The sequence below is a fragment of the Urtica dioica genome, chromosome 12 (assembly GCF_054948205.1).
Source record: "Urtica dioica subsp. dioica isolate 48M chromosome 12, U.dioica_male_clone48M_v1_H2, whole genome shotgun sequence".
NCBI classification, from domain to species: domain Eukaryota; kingdom Viridiplantae; phylum Streptophyta; class Magnoliopsida; order Rosales; family Urticaceae; genus Urtica; species Urtica dioica.
The window spans coordinates 19,329,769-19,344,971 of NC_142767.1; the positions used below are offsets into that span (position 1 = coordinate 19,329,769).

General features: G+C 33.1%; 2 protein-coding genes across 2 annotated transcripts; both read left to right on the forward strand.

Annotated features, from left to right (window-relative positions):
• The first annotated feature begins 4,448 nt into the window (after positions 1-4,448).
• On the forward strand, positions 4,449-7,698 carry LOC149379986 (peptidyl-prolyl cis-trans isomerase FKBP53-like). Its single transcript, XM_089603502.1, has 11 exons — positions 4,449-4,571; positions 4,694-4,767; positions 5,055-5,290; positions 5,387-5,538; positions 5,718-6,075; positions 6,410-6,502; positions 6,594-6,873; positions 6,970-7,057; positions 7,150-7,191; positions 7,301-7,349; positions 7,467-7,698. Exons 1-11 carry the CDS (start codon positions 4,559-4,561, stop codon positions 7,546-7,548), a joined length of 1,467 nt encoding a protein of 488 aa, XP_089459628.1. The 5' UTR covers positions 4,449-4,558; the 3' UTR covers positions 7,549-7,698.
• Positions 7,699-13,656: 5,958 nt separating this feature from the next.
• Positions 13,657-14,341, forward strand: LOC149379987 (uncharacterized). Its single transcript, XM_089603555.1, has one exon. The coding sequence runs from the start codon at positions 13,778-13,780 to the stop codon at positions 14,246-14,248; it is 471 nt and encodes a 156-aa protein (XP_089459681.1). The 5' UTR covers positions 13,657-13,777; the 3' UTR covers positions 14,249-14,341.
• Positions 14,342-15,203: the final 862 nt, after the last annotated feature.

Here is a 15,203-nt window from a genome sequence, read left to right on the forward strand (position 1 = left end):
AGATATGGTGAACTTTTTCAACAAAAACATATACACGGTTGCTGTCTAACATTAGACTTTAAATAACGTAAGGTCTTAAGTCTACTTCACACTCAAAAAAGAGAGAGATTCAAAAAGAGGACTTAATTATATTTAGGGTCACAGTGAATGATCATGAACGAATGAAAATGACACTTAATTCAATTATTGTATCGAAATGGATCAGGGACCCCATTTTTTTTTTTTTGCTTTTGTTTTTTTTTTTGCTCGAACCCCCATTTTCTTACTTTACGTTCTCATGATGGTGGCAGAGATTCCAAGTTTGTGCTTAAAATTATATATTCTATATTTTATTTACAGAGCAAATATTTTCAGTTTAAGAAGAAGAAAAAAACTATTATGGTGTATATTTGAAAAAAAAAAATATTAGAACATCAGACAGAATCTTTAGGCCGATAGCAAAAATACTCATAATAGAATAGTAGGAAAGTTAATTTTAAGCTAAAATATAAAAAAATGGTATAAACTAAAGGTGAAAAATAAATATTTAAAAACTTTAATGGGTCAGATGCAAGGCAGGTCTCATTTGGTGCAGATCGCAACGGATATAAGGAGATAGTTCACAAGCAACAACAAGGCGCGTGGGGTTTCGGTTGCTCGAGCCAATGAGTTAACGTATTATTTTATTTTGTATGGAACTAAAATAGTTTACGGTGAGTTAGCTAATTAATCCAGGAGTTCATATCTTTTTGGGAAATAGCTCGAGTTGGATTTAATTAAAAAATAGCCGAAAACACCTAATTTAGCATCAGATTTCCAAAATTACCCTCATATTTAATGCTCAAAAACACGCTCAAACACTCAAATGTCCAATATTGTTCAAACCCAAAAACACAAAAACCCTAAAATCTCTTGTCTTCGATGCCAATCTTTCGACACAGCTTATGTTCTACCGTTCGAACATGTAAATTTTTAAAGAGAAATTGCTTCAACTACTACCATTTGATAAGTTTTTTTCAATTTCCCACCAAAAGGTTAATTTGGCCAAAAATACTATTAACTCACTTGTACAAATATAATTTTACCCTCAACAATTGATGTCAACAATTGATGTCAATTGTTACCATAGATGTCAACAATAGACAACGATCGTTGACATTTATATCAACAAAAGAGAACCCAAAACTCACACATGTCAATAATAAATGTCAATTGTTGACATCTATGTCAACAATACATGTCAATTGTTGACATCATGTTGATAGTAAAATTGTATTTGTACAAGTGGTTTACTAGTATTTTTGGCCAAATTAAGCTTTTGGTGGAAAATTAGAAAAAACTTATCAAATGGTGGTAGTTGAGGCAATTTCTCATTTTTAAACTCGGACAAAATTAGTTAACTCGAACGATTCGCTGCATTTAATCTTTGCGCCGATTCGTCATAGCTTTCTATGTATGGCTACTTATAAGTTAATTAATTAATTTTTGGGTGATGTTAAATTCATTAATTAATTAACTGATTGAATTAAGATATAGGTTAGATTATATGATTTTTATGTGAATTTCTTATTAAGTCAATTAATTAACTAATTGAATTGCTTGTTAATTTAATTAATTAACTAATTGAATTGGTTGTTAGGTTAATTCTCTGTCATCCCGCTCGTCTTCGTCTCCGACAACTCTGAGGTCGACATTGACATGACTGGCCCGAGAAACTTCTTCGATGTCAACCTTTCGACGCTGCATCAATTATGACGCAACTCTTCTCATATGTCGTTTATGATCCACCGCTAAGACAGGTGCAATTCTTCTCATAAGATTAGTTAATTAATTAACTCGAACGATTCACTTTATATGTTAATACCAAACCATGAGTTTTGTATAGGTTAATTAATTGTGTGGTGCTTATGTTAATATAATGGTTTCATACTATTGTTTTTCAGAGTGGGTATTTGATTAACTTTTAAGTGAATTAGATTAATTGATTTATTGAGAACATTTTTTTAACTAAGTTCGTATTTTGACATGAGAGTGGTTAGCTAATTAGTAAATTGGTTGTTAGTTAATAGAATTAACGACCTAGTTAATCAGAATAAATATTTGAAATGTTCGCTGGAATGTGTTATATGTTATTTCTTATGATTTGAGATTGTTCACGAACTCTTGTTAATTGATATACTTGTTTGATTTATGTGTGATTTGTTAATTTAATTTACTGCTTTTGTAAATTGATTTACTTTTGATTTGTATTAGTTATTCTCAAAGTGGGTTATTGATTCACATTTGTATTAGTTTTTCTCAAAGTGGTTAATTTATTCACTTGTCAGTTAACTGAAATAATACTATAGTCTCATAATGGTAATTGATTTATTTGTTTGATTAACCAATGATTTGTGTATGTTCTTGTTAGTGATTGTGATTTTCATGTCATGGAAATGAAAATTGATTTTTTTTATTTCGCAATATTCCGTTTTCAGTGGACGATTTGTCGAAAATGATATAGAGAATAGATACCGTGGACATCGAATCTCCGCTGCTGATTTGCGAGAACTAGGGATTTAGTTTCACGTGCCTCGTTTTGACTAATTGAGATTGCAGAGTAGGCTTAAAAATCGTCGATTTTCGTGCGATTGTTTGCAAATTAAAAAATGTTGTTACAATCACACAATTTACTTTGGTATAATGGGTGTTACATGCATTCTCTAACCTACGACATAACATAAAAATGGACTAACTAAATAAATTAATTAATATAAAAGTCTTAAAATTTGGATCTTTCTCCCAAACCCTAGCCGCCGCACTCTCCAAAAAAAAAAAAATAATGATTTGAGGTTTCAATTTTCAGGATCATCGTCTCTCCAAGGAGACGGAGACTCTGGTGGTCTCGACCAATGGATCTCTCGACTTAGGGGATGATACCTTTTATCTTTATTTAATTCTTCATATTTTTCTATTATTATTATGTTTCAATAATCATAATTTATTAGATTTGATTTTTGTATCACCCGATTTTTAATCAGAATGGTTTTGAATATTTATTCAGATCCGAATCTCAGATTTAAGATATGATTTTATTTGGGCGTAGATCACAGTCGGACAAGACCCTTAAAATCGTAATGTACAACATGCGAATATCGGCGTTTCTGCTCGTTTTTCGTGTAATAATCTAATAATGACTGGTTACATAAATATATGCCCACATATTATTTTGTTGTATTTACGATTGTTTACTATCCACTTTTTTCTTGCGCTATTTATGTAATTTAAGTCTTTGACTTTTATCAATATATCTCATTTGACGAGCCCTTTATAAAAAATAAAAAAGATAAATATGGTACATATTTACTTTTTATTTGGCCTTTTTATTTGATTAAGTTTTCCTTCAAATGCTTTTGTGCCTCTTTTCTTTGTTCCTCGTGTAAACCAATATTAACAAGTTTACAATTAACAACCAAATTAACCAATACAAACCAATCAACAAAGCAAACTATTATAAAAAAGAACTTTATGAACAATAATACAAATAGCATAATGGTTCAAGATGAAAGTTGTCATTGTCACTTTTTAACCAAATATTATTATTATTTTAGTCATTGACAATGATATTAAGTATATGGTCACTTATAAAATCAATATAAATCGAACCACGTCTATTTGAAACAAAAAATTAAGGAATATTTATCCAAAGAGATATTACGGGGATATTCAAGTTTTTTTTTTATTTAATCTCAGTTTTTTCTTTCTAAGTTTGGGTCTTGAATATGTTATTTTTTTTAATATTGTTTTAAAAAAATATCAAATTTGAATAATTTCCTCAAGATAATTGACTAAAAACTTGAAGTAAGGTCAACAGTATAATAGTTTTTTTACAGCACAACGAAGTTACATAACAGGCTATTTTTTTTTATTGTAAAGTTATCTCATTTTCATTTTTTTTTGTTATAATATGTAGTTTCTCATTTTTATTGTTAGAATAAATCGTTTCATATCTGAATTCATATTCTGCCATTACTTCAAGCCTTCGTCTTTACATAAAAAATGATTTTTTAGAGTTCAAGTTTATGTAGTTGATATTAAGTACAATCTCAAAGACATTGTTATCTAGATGTTGAGCTTGTGAGGTGTTTCAGGAGTGATTTATAGAATCCTGTGTCTATTTTTAGATATTTACGTACTTTATCATTTATTCTACACGGCGTTAATTTGGACTATTTTCTAAAATAACCATACACATATTTCTTCCCAAAAGTAATTATTTACAACTTGAAAACAAATTATTTTCTCTATAAATTTTTTGGCTAGATAAAGTAAGAAAAAAAAAAAAAACTAGCGCAGATTTCACGCAAGGAAACATCCAAACCACACACACCAAAATTTGGGCCCAAGCCCAACAACTAGGAATTGAGAATAAGTTGGGCCTTAAAGCAACGATAAGCCCATTAATTGAACAGCCGTGTCGTAAAGCTACGCTTAAGACCCATCGAGGGTTTAATAGTAAACAGAAGAACGACCGAGTTAGGGTTTTAGAGCATTTCTTTTCTTCCCAAACCACAATTCTTTTTCTACCGGAGGAAGAACAATGGGATTTTGGGGTAGGATTTTCTTACAATCCAATGCATACGTTTTTTCTTTAGTCCATTTCATTTCATCCTCCATGGAATCGCGTCTCAGTGTTTTCTATCTAATCATTGATTTTATTCATTTCATTTCACAGGAATCGAAGTCAAGCCAGGAGATCCTTATCCTTATCACTCCGATAATGTGCCCGGAATTCTTCATGTCACTCAGGTCTTCTTTTTTTTTTTTTTTTTTTTTTTTGTTGTTGTTGTTCATTTCCAATTTTTCGTCAAATTAAAGATTGATTCGGTTCTTAAAACGAACCTAATTTCGCAGTCGCTTATTGATAATATTACTGGCTAGATAAATTAGTGAAATAGAATGATCCGAGGTGATGTTTTACTTTTAATAATTGTAGTCTTAAAAAATTCAAATGAAGAGAAAATAATCAAGAAATCGTGGATATTCTATTGTGTTTTAGCGAAAATTTATAATTAAATTTGGTATTGGTAAATCAGGCGACTCTCGGGGAGGGCTCGGCAAAAGAGAGGAGCGTAGTGCAGTGCTCAATCGGGCACAAGAGTCCGATCTTTCTGTGCGCTTTGTTGCCGAATAAAACTGAATCGTGTTCGTTGAATCTCGAGTTTGGAGAAGATGAGTTGATTGCTTTCTCGGTAACTGGGCCGAGAAGCATCCATCTCTCTGGCTTCTTTGAGGCTGTTGAAGAAGCGGAGGATGAAGATGACCATGAGTTGTATCCGTTAATGTTTTTTAGGGTTATTTCTTTCAACGTGTATGAGCTTCTTTTTGGGTTTTTAGTTGTTATGGTTTCTCTTACATCATAGTAAAGTGATTCTTATGGAGAGGATATCTCGGGGTCTGAGTCAGATTCGCTTGGCTTCAATACTTCCGATGAATATGCAGACGAGTCCAGTGACGATGAAGGCGGCGAAGAGGATGATTTTGTTATGTCTCCATCTTCACCTGTTCGGAAGAGTGGTGGTAATAATCATTGAATTCGATCAATATAATCTTGAACTATATAGTCGTATAAGAAACTGTTAGGGTTAAGCTTTTCTTAATGGATAATTGGGTATGTTTCTGTTTATTTTGAAATAGGAAATCATGCACCAATATTCTGCTCTTATGACGATATGTATGATTTATACCTTTTTTTACAGTTGTAATTGAAGAGATAGAGGATGATGATAAGGCTGTAAAAGAGAAAGGTCAGTCTAAACAACAAAAGAAGAAGAAGAATCAATCAGGCTCGAAGGACAGCACAAGCTCTGATAAACAAATTGTTGTGAGGGGAGAGTCTGGGGTTCCTATACTTGAAAGTGAGGATGAAGATGGTTTTCCAATTTCCACCAAAAAAGAAAACGATTCAGATGTTGTACAAAGCCCCAAAGAAGATGCCAAATCAACCGATGAAAGGAGTGTGAAGTCCAAGAAGAACAAGAAAACACAGGATAGTGACGTCGCTACCAACCTCAAAAGAAAAGTTGAAAACTCTGGAGAGGAGAGTCGCCAAGAAAAGTGAGATTTCCAATTATTTAATAATGAAGAATCCTTGTGCTTGTTTGGTTTCAGTTTCAGTTTGGTTTTTAGTTTAAAAGAGAAAAATTGAGAATGATGAAACATTTGATATGCCAAAACAATGCGCCAACCTGGTTTGGTGCTGTGAGTCGGCTTTCCACACGAGATTTCTGACTCTATCTCTCTATAAAAAATAATGGAGAGGTTTTTTTTTTCCCTTAGCACGGATTTTGTTCTATAGAATAGGAGGCACAAGAAATGCATGGTCCCATAATTATTTGTTGTGTTTGTTATGCAAGCTTTGACATGGATATTTTTTGTGAAAATCATCCAGGAAGAAAAAAAAGAAGAACAAGAAGCTAAAAGAACAAGGAGGGGACGAAAACCAGTCAAATGACGACCACATGGAAAAGAAAGCTGACGAGAAGTGAGATTCTGAGCCATTAGAACTTGCCTGGCTATTTTATAAGTTGATCATTCTAAACTGTCTTCTATTTTTTTCATACATACAATCACAGGAGCCTCGATGTTGAGATGACCCAAGTTTCTAGTCAAAGTCAACCGGAGGGAAAGAAGAAGAACAAGAAGAAGGGCAAGGAAATCGAGGAGCAAAAGCAAACGAACCGGGAACAGACTGTCACAGGCACAGCGGAGAAAAAGAAACCCTCTGAGACCACCGCAGAGAAGGAGAAATCTAAATCAAAGTCGTCTAAAGTGAGAAATTATGGGAATGGACTGGTTATTGAGGAACTCTCGATGGGCAAACCAGATGGCAAAAAAGCAACTCCTGGAAGATCCGTAAGTCTCAAGTTTTGCTTTGTCCGAGTGATAAATATTCAGATATCTGTCTCTGGTTCTCTCTTTCATATCTTTAATTCGGTTATTTCGTCTCAGGTCGCTGTCCATTACATTGGAAAGCTAGTGCGGACTGGAAAAATCTTCGACTCAAACATCGGAAAGGCACCATTTAAATTCCGCTTAGGTACATGGATTTATTCGTACGGCATTTTATATTTTTCGAGATACTCACTTCAATATATGTTTTAAATATCAAATCTTTTGGTTTTGTTACAGGTACGGCACAAGTTATATCAGGATGGGATGTTGGCGTTAATGGTGATTATTTCTGACTTATTTCTAATTTGTGTATGCCCATTTTTTTTTTCTTTCTATTTCGTTACAAACATGTTCTAAAATCTTTTTCAATTTTTTATGCAATTTTCAGGCATGCGTGTTGGGGACAAGAGAAGGATTACTATTCCACCGGAAATGGGGTATTTATTCTTCTTTACCACACCTTTAAATTTGTAACCTCTATTTTACCTATTTGCTCAATTTTATTTTATAATTATTTAATAATACTTTTCTTTTGGGTGTAATTATTTTTGCAGTTATGGAAGCAGGGGCATTGGTAGTAAAATTCCTCCGAATTCGTGGCTTACGTTTGATGTTGAATTGGTCAACGTTAGTTGATTCTTTTTCCCAGGCGGGGGACATGATTTTTTTTGTAAGAGGGAGTGAGTGAGAGTTCACAACTGTGAGTTATTTCTTTAGAGAATTATAAGACATGTAAACAATTTTGTCCTGATTTTGGATACAATGGAAGTAGTTGAATTCTAGAAAGTGATTGGTGTTTTTAACCTTACTTAAAGGTTAATCGATTTCTTATCAGTTAAACTAAACTTGAAAATAATTGGAACCACTGAAGTAGTCTCCCGATGGCTAATGTCAATTGATAATGTCAAGGGTCTCTTGGAATTTATTCAGGTCCAATCTAGACACCAAGGTTATTAAATAAAAAAACTTGAAATTTTGAGTTAAAATTAATTGAAATGTTAATCTTAACCAATGATTGACTTACCGCGGAAACCGGCAGGAAACCGCCTTACCGAAGAGGATCGGTACCAGATTGCTAGTCATCATTTTCGTTCAAATTACCGGCGTTTTCCGGTGGTTTCCGATGGTTTTCGGTGCTTTCCGATGGTTTTTGTTCGCCACAGCCTTTTTTTGTCAACTTTCATTGGTTTTCGGTAGGTAAATTTAAGGGTTTTCTCAAATTTTGGAGTTTTGTCATTTTTTTTTATTTTTATTTTTTATAATTTTTTTACTTTAATCTATGATTTCAAGGGTTTGAGCAATGGATACGAGTTTATTGGTTTGTATGGTTTTCTATGTATTTTTAGGTTTAATCCGAATTAAAATGTTGATTTTTAATCCGAATCTGATTTTTTTTATGTTGTAGATGATGATTTGATGATGAATATGATGATTATGATGTTCTTGAGTGGATAAGATGAATATGACGTTTAATGATGATGAATGATGTTCTTTAGTTGAATATGATGATTTGTGATGATGAATTGATACCATTTATTCGTTGTGAACTATGAAGTTTGAATTATGAAAAATGTGTTTATTTTTACAAAATATTTTTTGAATACCTCTCGGTTTCTCGGTTAAAAAAAAAATATCGGTTAAAAAAAATACCTCTCGGTTTATTACATTTTTTTATCGATTTCCTCTACGGTTTTCTGTCGGTATCGATTTCACGTTTTTTGTTTGAATACCTATCGATTTCTCTTCCGGTAAGCGGTTTACCCCAAAATTGAAGTACTGGTACGGTAACGATAGATCGAACATTGATCATAACTCTTTTTAAAAGATTAAATTGGAGTAAATTGTATTTAAGTGTGAAAGAAATAATTTTTTAGTTTAAAAAAGGCTTTTTTAGGTGTTTTATATCTTTTTATAATTTTTTTTTAAATAACTGGATTAGCGATTTTATTTAATGATGTTTGTTAAGGTTAGTCCTAATCGAGAATTCAAATTCCGAGTTGAGCTCCATCTTTAGTTCTCTTCATAAAAAAAATTACACAACAAAAAACATAAAAAAAAAACTCCCATCTTTTCGAGATGATAGATTTCAGCAAAGGAAATATAATTAGTTTCTCGATTTGTGTTATTTTTTCGAGCGTCTAGGCTATATAACCAAAGTACCAAGCAAATATAGTTTTGCTATACCTATAACTTAATTCTCGAAGTTGTAGCAAGCGTTTGTACTTTGTACGTCACTTCAACCATATGTTTTATATACTTGTCATTCTTTTATGGGGAATTGCCATAACTACCACCAACTCAATAACAATTTCCAATAATCTACCAAACAATAATTTTGGCCAAATATACCACTTGCCTCTAAGTGTAAAACCCTAAATACCCTTAAAAAAATTATTCTTTACATTTTATCATTTAATTCCTTCTCCCTCTCTTCCTAACGTCTGATACCTCTCCAAAATCTCATCACTCAAACTCACCCAAAATCAAAATCCTTCTTCTTCTTTAAACCACGATCGAAATCCTTGCCCAAACATTTCAGCGAACGAAACCCTTTTTCTTCTCCACGAATCTCTTCTCCTTCTCCACGAATCTCTTCTCCTTGCCCGAATTCTATTTGGTTAATATCAGCGAATCTCTTTGCCAAAGACTCTATTTGGTTAGTTTTAATTTTTTTTCTTACCATTTATTTCGTTTTTGTGTATATTTATTCTGGGTATGTTTAAATTTGGGGCAAAAATAAGGTTTTCACGATTCTGGGTAATTTTTGAAGTTGTTCAGCGAAGTTCGTAAGTTTCGTCAGATGTCAACAGTTGACGTCAACAATTGACATCAATTGTTGACATCTTATGTCAACAGTTTATGCTATCTGTTGACATATATTGTTGATGTGTATAATGTCAATAGTTGACATCAACTGTTCAACTGTTGACATCTGATGTCAACAATTATTAACTTTAGATTTCTTCTTGATTTTTACGCAGTGATGAAATTTATTGAGGACGTCACTGTAATGGAGAGTTGGCTGAAGTTTGGATTGTTGAAGAAGAAAGATGAGGAAATGCGTTGGTACAAGCCACTAGAAGATAAATTGTCATAGGGATGGAATTTCACAGAAGTTGAAATCAAATTGAAGACATTTTACTATGAACTCTGGACCGAAGAAGAATGACTTGGCGATCAGGTATGACAGTCAATTCTACTGTTGTTTTTTAATGGTTTTTACGTTAATTGATGACATTGATGCCAACAGTTTACGTCAATTGTTGACATTGATGTCAGCAGTTGACGTCAATTGTTGACATTGACGTCAACAATTGGCGTCAACAGTTGACGTCAATTGTTGGCATTGACGTCAATTGTTGACATTGACGTCAATTGTTGACATTGATGTCAACATTTGATGTCAATTGTTGACATTTGATGTCAATTGTTGACATTGATGTCAACAATTGACGTTAATTGTTGACATCAATGTCAATAGTTAACATCAATGTCAACTGTTGACGTTAATTATTGACATCTGTGATTTTTGAGCTCTCTGTTTGTTGATATTAATCCCTCATTTTTTTTGCAACATGTTGATATCATTTCTTACTACCTCCGGAAGAAGAGAATGACTGCGAAATTGCAAAAATCGTTCACAATTCACTTATTGCCTTCTAGGGTATCAAGTTTGACTGAATTGCAATGACAGAGACAAGTTTGATTGGACAAAGCAATCTCGGATCTAGGATTACATCACCGCGACCAACAAGTCCTTGACCCACTGGTCCTCTGCTCTATTCATGCGTTTGATAGTTTGGGTATTGAAGACGTCGGTTCAGCCCGGTTTACAATTTCCACTTCGCTCACCATGCCACAACAGAGTAATGGGTACTAGGTACGTATATAGCTATTATTTAATAATACCTTATTTATATACTAAAGAAGATGTTTAATCCCAATTTAAAAAAAAAAAAAAAAAACAGTGGTGATTGTGGCATGTTTGTCATTAAGGCCATGGAGTTTATGTTTCACGACTTAGATCTGCAAGATGTCAAACAAGAGGAGATGTACATGCACCGACAAAAGTTCACGATCGACTTATACCAGTACGGGGAAGTGAAGTTAGCGACTCATGTTGGATCGGACATGGAGATTTATGACATTTAAGAAACAATGTAAACAATAGATAGCAATGTGTTTCACGTACTACTCTTATCTTAATCTTTTGGTATGCTTTTGATAGCAATGTTATTCACGTACTACTCGTATCTTAATCTTTTGGTATGCTTTTGATAGCATGTTTAATGAATATCAACAATATATCAATTATCAATCTGTAGTTGTTTTTTAATGGTTTTGACGTCAATTGTTGACATTTGTGATTTATGATCTCTCTGTTTATTGACATTGATGTCAACAATTGACGTCAACTGTTGACATTAATATCAACAGTTGACGTCAATTGTTGACATTGATGTTATTGGCATTGATATCAACAATTGATGTCAATTGTTGACATTGATATCAACAGTTGACGTCAATTGTTGACATTGATGCTGTTGACATTGATGTCAACAGTTGACGTCAATTGTTGACATCAACGTCAACAGTTGAGGTCAATAAGTAGTCTGTACAAAAGAGATTCTCTTTAACAAAAGTAGTTTGAACAAAAAGCATAATGAATTAAACAAATAGACTCTTAAACAAAAGTAGTATGAACAAAGCATAATAAATTTTAAAAAAAATAGTCTGAACAAAGTATAAAAAAGTAGTCATCCAATCATAATGTAGAATGAATTGCCGATTCATGAGTTGGGACCGAATCACACCTCTCCTCGAGTATTGATGGCATAAGTGGATTCGGTGGCATAAGGGTATTGAGCAAAGCTAGCGAAGTTCGCTTCAGACGGCACCATAATTCTGAAAGATTCTTTCTCATGATACCGACCAGGTTCAACCCAAGTACCACTGTGCTTGAATAATAAATAAAGTTCTGCCCTCACTGTACAAATCAAGAAGAAATCCAAAGTTAGTAATTGTTGACATAATATGTCAACTGTTGACATTATACATAAACAATATATGTCAACAGATGACATCAACTGTTGACGTCAACTGTTGACATCTGACGAAACTTACGAACTTCGCTGAACAACTTCAAAAATTACCCATAATCACGAAAACCTTATTTTTGCCCCAAATTTAAACATACCCGTAATAAACATACACAAAAACGAAATAAATGGTAAGAAAAAACATTAAAACTAACCAAGTAGAGTCTTTGGCAAAGAGATTTGCTGAAACTAACAAAGTAGAATCCGGGCAAGGAGAATAGATTCGTGGAGAAGGAGAAGGGATTCGTTGAGAAGAAAAAAGGTTTCGTTCGCTGAAATGTTTGGGTAATGATTTCGATCGTGGTTCAAAGAAGAAGAAGGGTTTTGATTTTGGGTGAGTTTGAGTGATGAGATTTTAGAGAGGTATCAGACGTTAGGGAGAGAGAGAGAGAGAAGGAGTTAAATGATAAAATGTAAAGAATAATTTTTTTAAAGGTATTTAGGGTTTTACACATAGAAGCAAGTGATATATTTGGCCAAAATTATTGTTTGGTGGATTATTGGAAATTGTTATTGAGTTGGTGGTAATTATGGCAATTCCTCTTCTTTTATCCAGTGTCATGAATCCAGTGGATATTTGTCATTGATTAAAATTAGCAACAAAATCATCACAAAGGTCCGCATTTCGGCTGAAATTGGTGTGCTAGGTTTCCATTTGTGAAGCTGCTCTAGAAACATGTAATTTTGCCCCTAAATCCTTGTGATTAAAAGTTGCATGTTCATGTTGCAAAAAATCTCTAGTTATTTGCATTTAACATGGTCATTGCAATATTTGTTTTGATTATAAAAGCATAATAGATTCATACCATGTTTTAGTGGAATTTTGATAGAGTAGTGCAACAAATCCGAAATACGCAAATTTGATGGGCTATCTTCGATTTCCCATGGTTCGTTTTCTTAAATGAGTAATCTCTAATCTCATTATTTGATATCGCGGTTCCAATTATTTCAATTTATTTCTAATTTTGATATTTTTTTTCATAATATTAAGACATTTGAATATAATAATTTGGCACGAAGATGTTAATGATATTTAAGATAATTTTTTTGAGCTATTTATGTATTAAATTTTGTAAATCAAATAAAAAAATATTCAAAACGGATCTAAGTAAATCAAAACGGACCGATCTATAATAATTTGATCCAATTTGATTTATCTTCCTAAACACAGTCCATCCTATTTTAATTTTTTAAAAATCGTTCGAACAGATTTAAAGACGAGTGTTGATTTGATCCAATTTGATTTATCTTCCTAAACACAATCCATCCTATTTTAATTTTTTAAAAATCGTTCGAACAGATTTAAAGACAAGAGTGCGTACATGAATAATTAATGATTCTAATGGTCCATATGTCCAATGCTACTTGGGCCTTAGGAACCAGTATATTCCGATTTACTTGATGTTGAAGAAGGCCCACATGGGTCCCACGTGAGATTAGTGTATGGTACAACAAACTTATTAAAATAAATAAATAAATAAATAAATACTCACTTGTCAAGAAACTTCTCAACCACTACCAAACAAGAGCTTTCACACCACACCTCCACATCTCCTACCAAAAGCTTGCAATCTACACTTTTATTTGTTTTTATTTATTATATATATGTCTGACTCAGCTATTTATAGATAGACGACCAGCCCTTTATAAATACAGTTAAATCAGTTTGTTGTGACATCTTCTTCAACCGTGACAACAATTATCAATTACTCCCCTAAAAAAAAAAAAACATCTCTTCTTCTTCTTTCTTACACAAAGCCAAAGCCATGTTGGATGTGACAATAGAGTTGATCACTCAAACGGCCTCGAGCTCGCTCTTTGCCTTCTGTTTCTGCAACTTTCTGATCGTTGTGATCCTCGTGGGATCAAAACCCGACTCCGAATTCAGACGAGAAGTCGAGATAAACACTCGTCTCCCTACGCCTTCAAGCGCAAGCAAAAGCGAAGAAGAAAAAGAAAAAGCTAAGAAGGAGATCGATCTCAGCGAAGCCGAGGACGCGAAGAGATCGTTTCTTGTGGAAGAAGAAAGACACGAAAAGGACGAGCAGAGTAATGAATCGGTTGGTCTCAAAGAAGCCGGAAATGTGGAGAGATTGCTTGTGGAAGAAGAAAAAGGCGAAATAGACGATGATGATGATGACGATGAGCTCAAGATGAGAGTTGAGGAGTTTATTCAGAAGGTGAATAGAGGCTGGAAAGCAGAGCTGTCGAGAACTGCGTATTTAATCGAGGCTTAAATGAAGCTAAAAAAAAAAAACAGAAATTTTGTACAGATTGGACTAAATTATGTGATGAGCTTAGCTAATTTAAGTTTACATTTTGATGCCAAAGAGTTTGAATTTTTTTTTTTTTTTTCCTTATCTCGTTTTAGGGGGTATTTAGATTTTTAGATTAATATTAATAATAAAGAAAGGATTAGAAGTCTGTTTACTTTTTTAGTACTACTCTCTCTCCCTAAAATTTGACACTATCTTCACGCGGATAAAGAGAGAAAAAAGTAGATGAAAAAAGGGTTAAAAAGAGCATTTCTTTTGAAAGCGAAGGAACATGTCAATTGAGCTTTTTCGCTTTTGTTATCCAACTTTTGAAGGCAAGGAATATAAATCTACTAAAGTCTGTTTAAATAAAATAAAAAAAAATTCCTACAAAAGTCTCTGCGGCTGAATGAATATTTGTCTCTTTGTTTGTTTGTTAAGTGTGTTGCATATAAAGCAGGAATACAGTCATTTTCCTTGAAGCACACTTTATAAAGAAGAAAAAATGGAAATGTCCTGAGAATTTCTGATCAATGAAGTTTTCAAGCCAACCTTGTAAAACGCTGATTTGTCATTGAATTTGTTTATTAAATTACGCATTTACAATACTACCCTTCTCTACTCCTCACATTCTATCCTTCACCACAGTTTTAACAAACAGTCATGACTCATATCAGTTGACTGCTATTCCCAGGTCAACTCAGCTTTGACCTTCAGGTTGTGATGTTGATCATGGATTAAAGATATTCTTTTGGAAAAATGATATTTTTGACCTCTCAACTTTGCCACTAGTAACAAGTTAGTTTTTGAACAAAAAAATCTGCAATTTTACCCTTTCGTCATTGTAATTGTATCAAATTTGGTCCCTATGTTACTTATATCGCCAAAATAAACGAAATTCGATCGCGTGTCTATCATGTGTTGGAAAAAAAAAGAA

Coding starts and splice junctions, on each gene's coding strand:
- LOC149379986 (XM_089603502.1), top strand. Junction 7,058..7,149: donor ACCATTTAAATTCCGCTTAG/GTACATGGATTT, acceptor GTTTTGTTACAG/GTACGGCACAAGTTATATCA. Junction 7,192..7,300: donor ATGGGATGTTGGCGTTAATG/GTGATTATTTCT, acceptor TGCAATTTTCAG/GCATGCGTGTTGGGGACAAG.
- LOC149379987 (XM_089603555.1), top strand. CDS start 13,778: ATGTTGGATGTGACAATAGAGTTGATCACTCAAACGGCCTCGAGCTCG.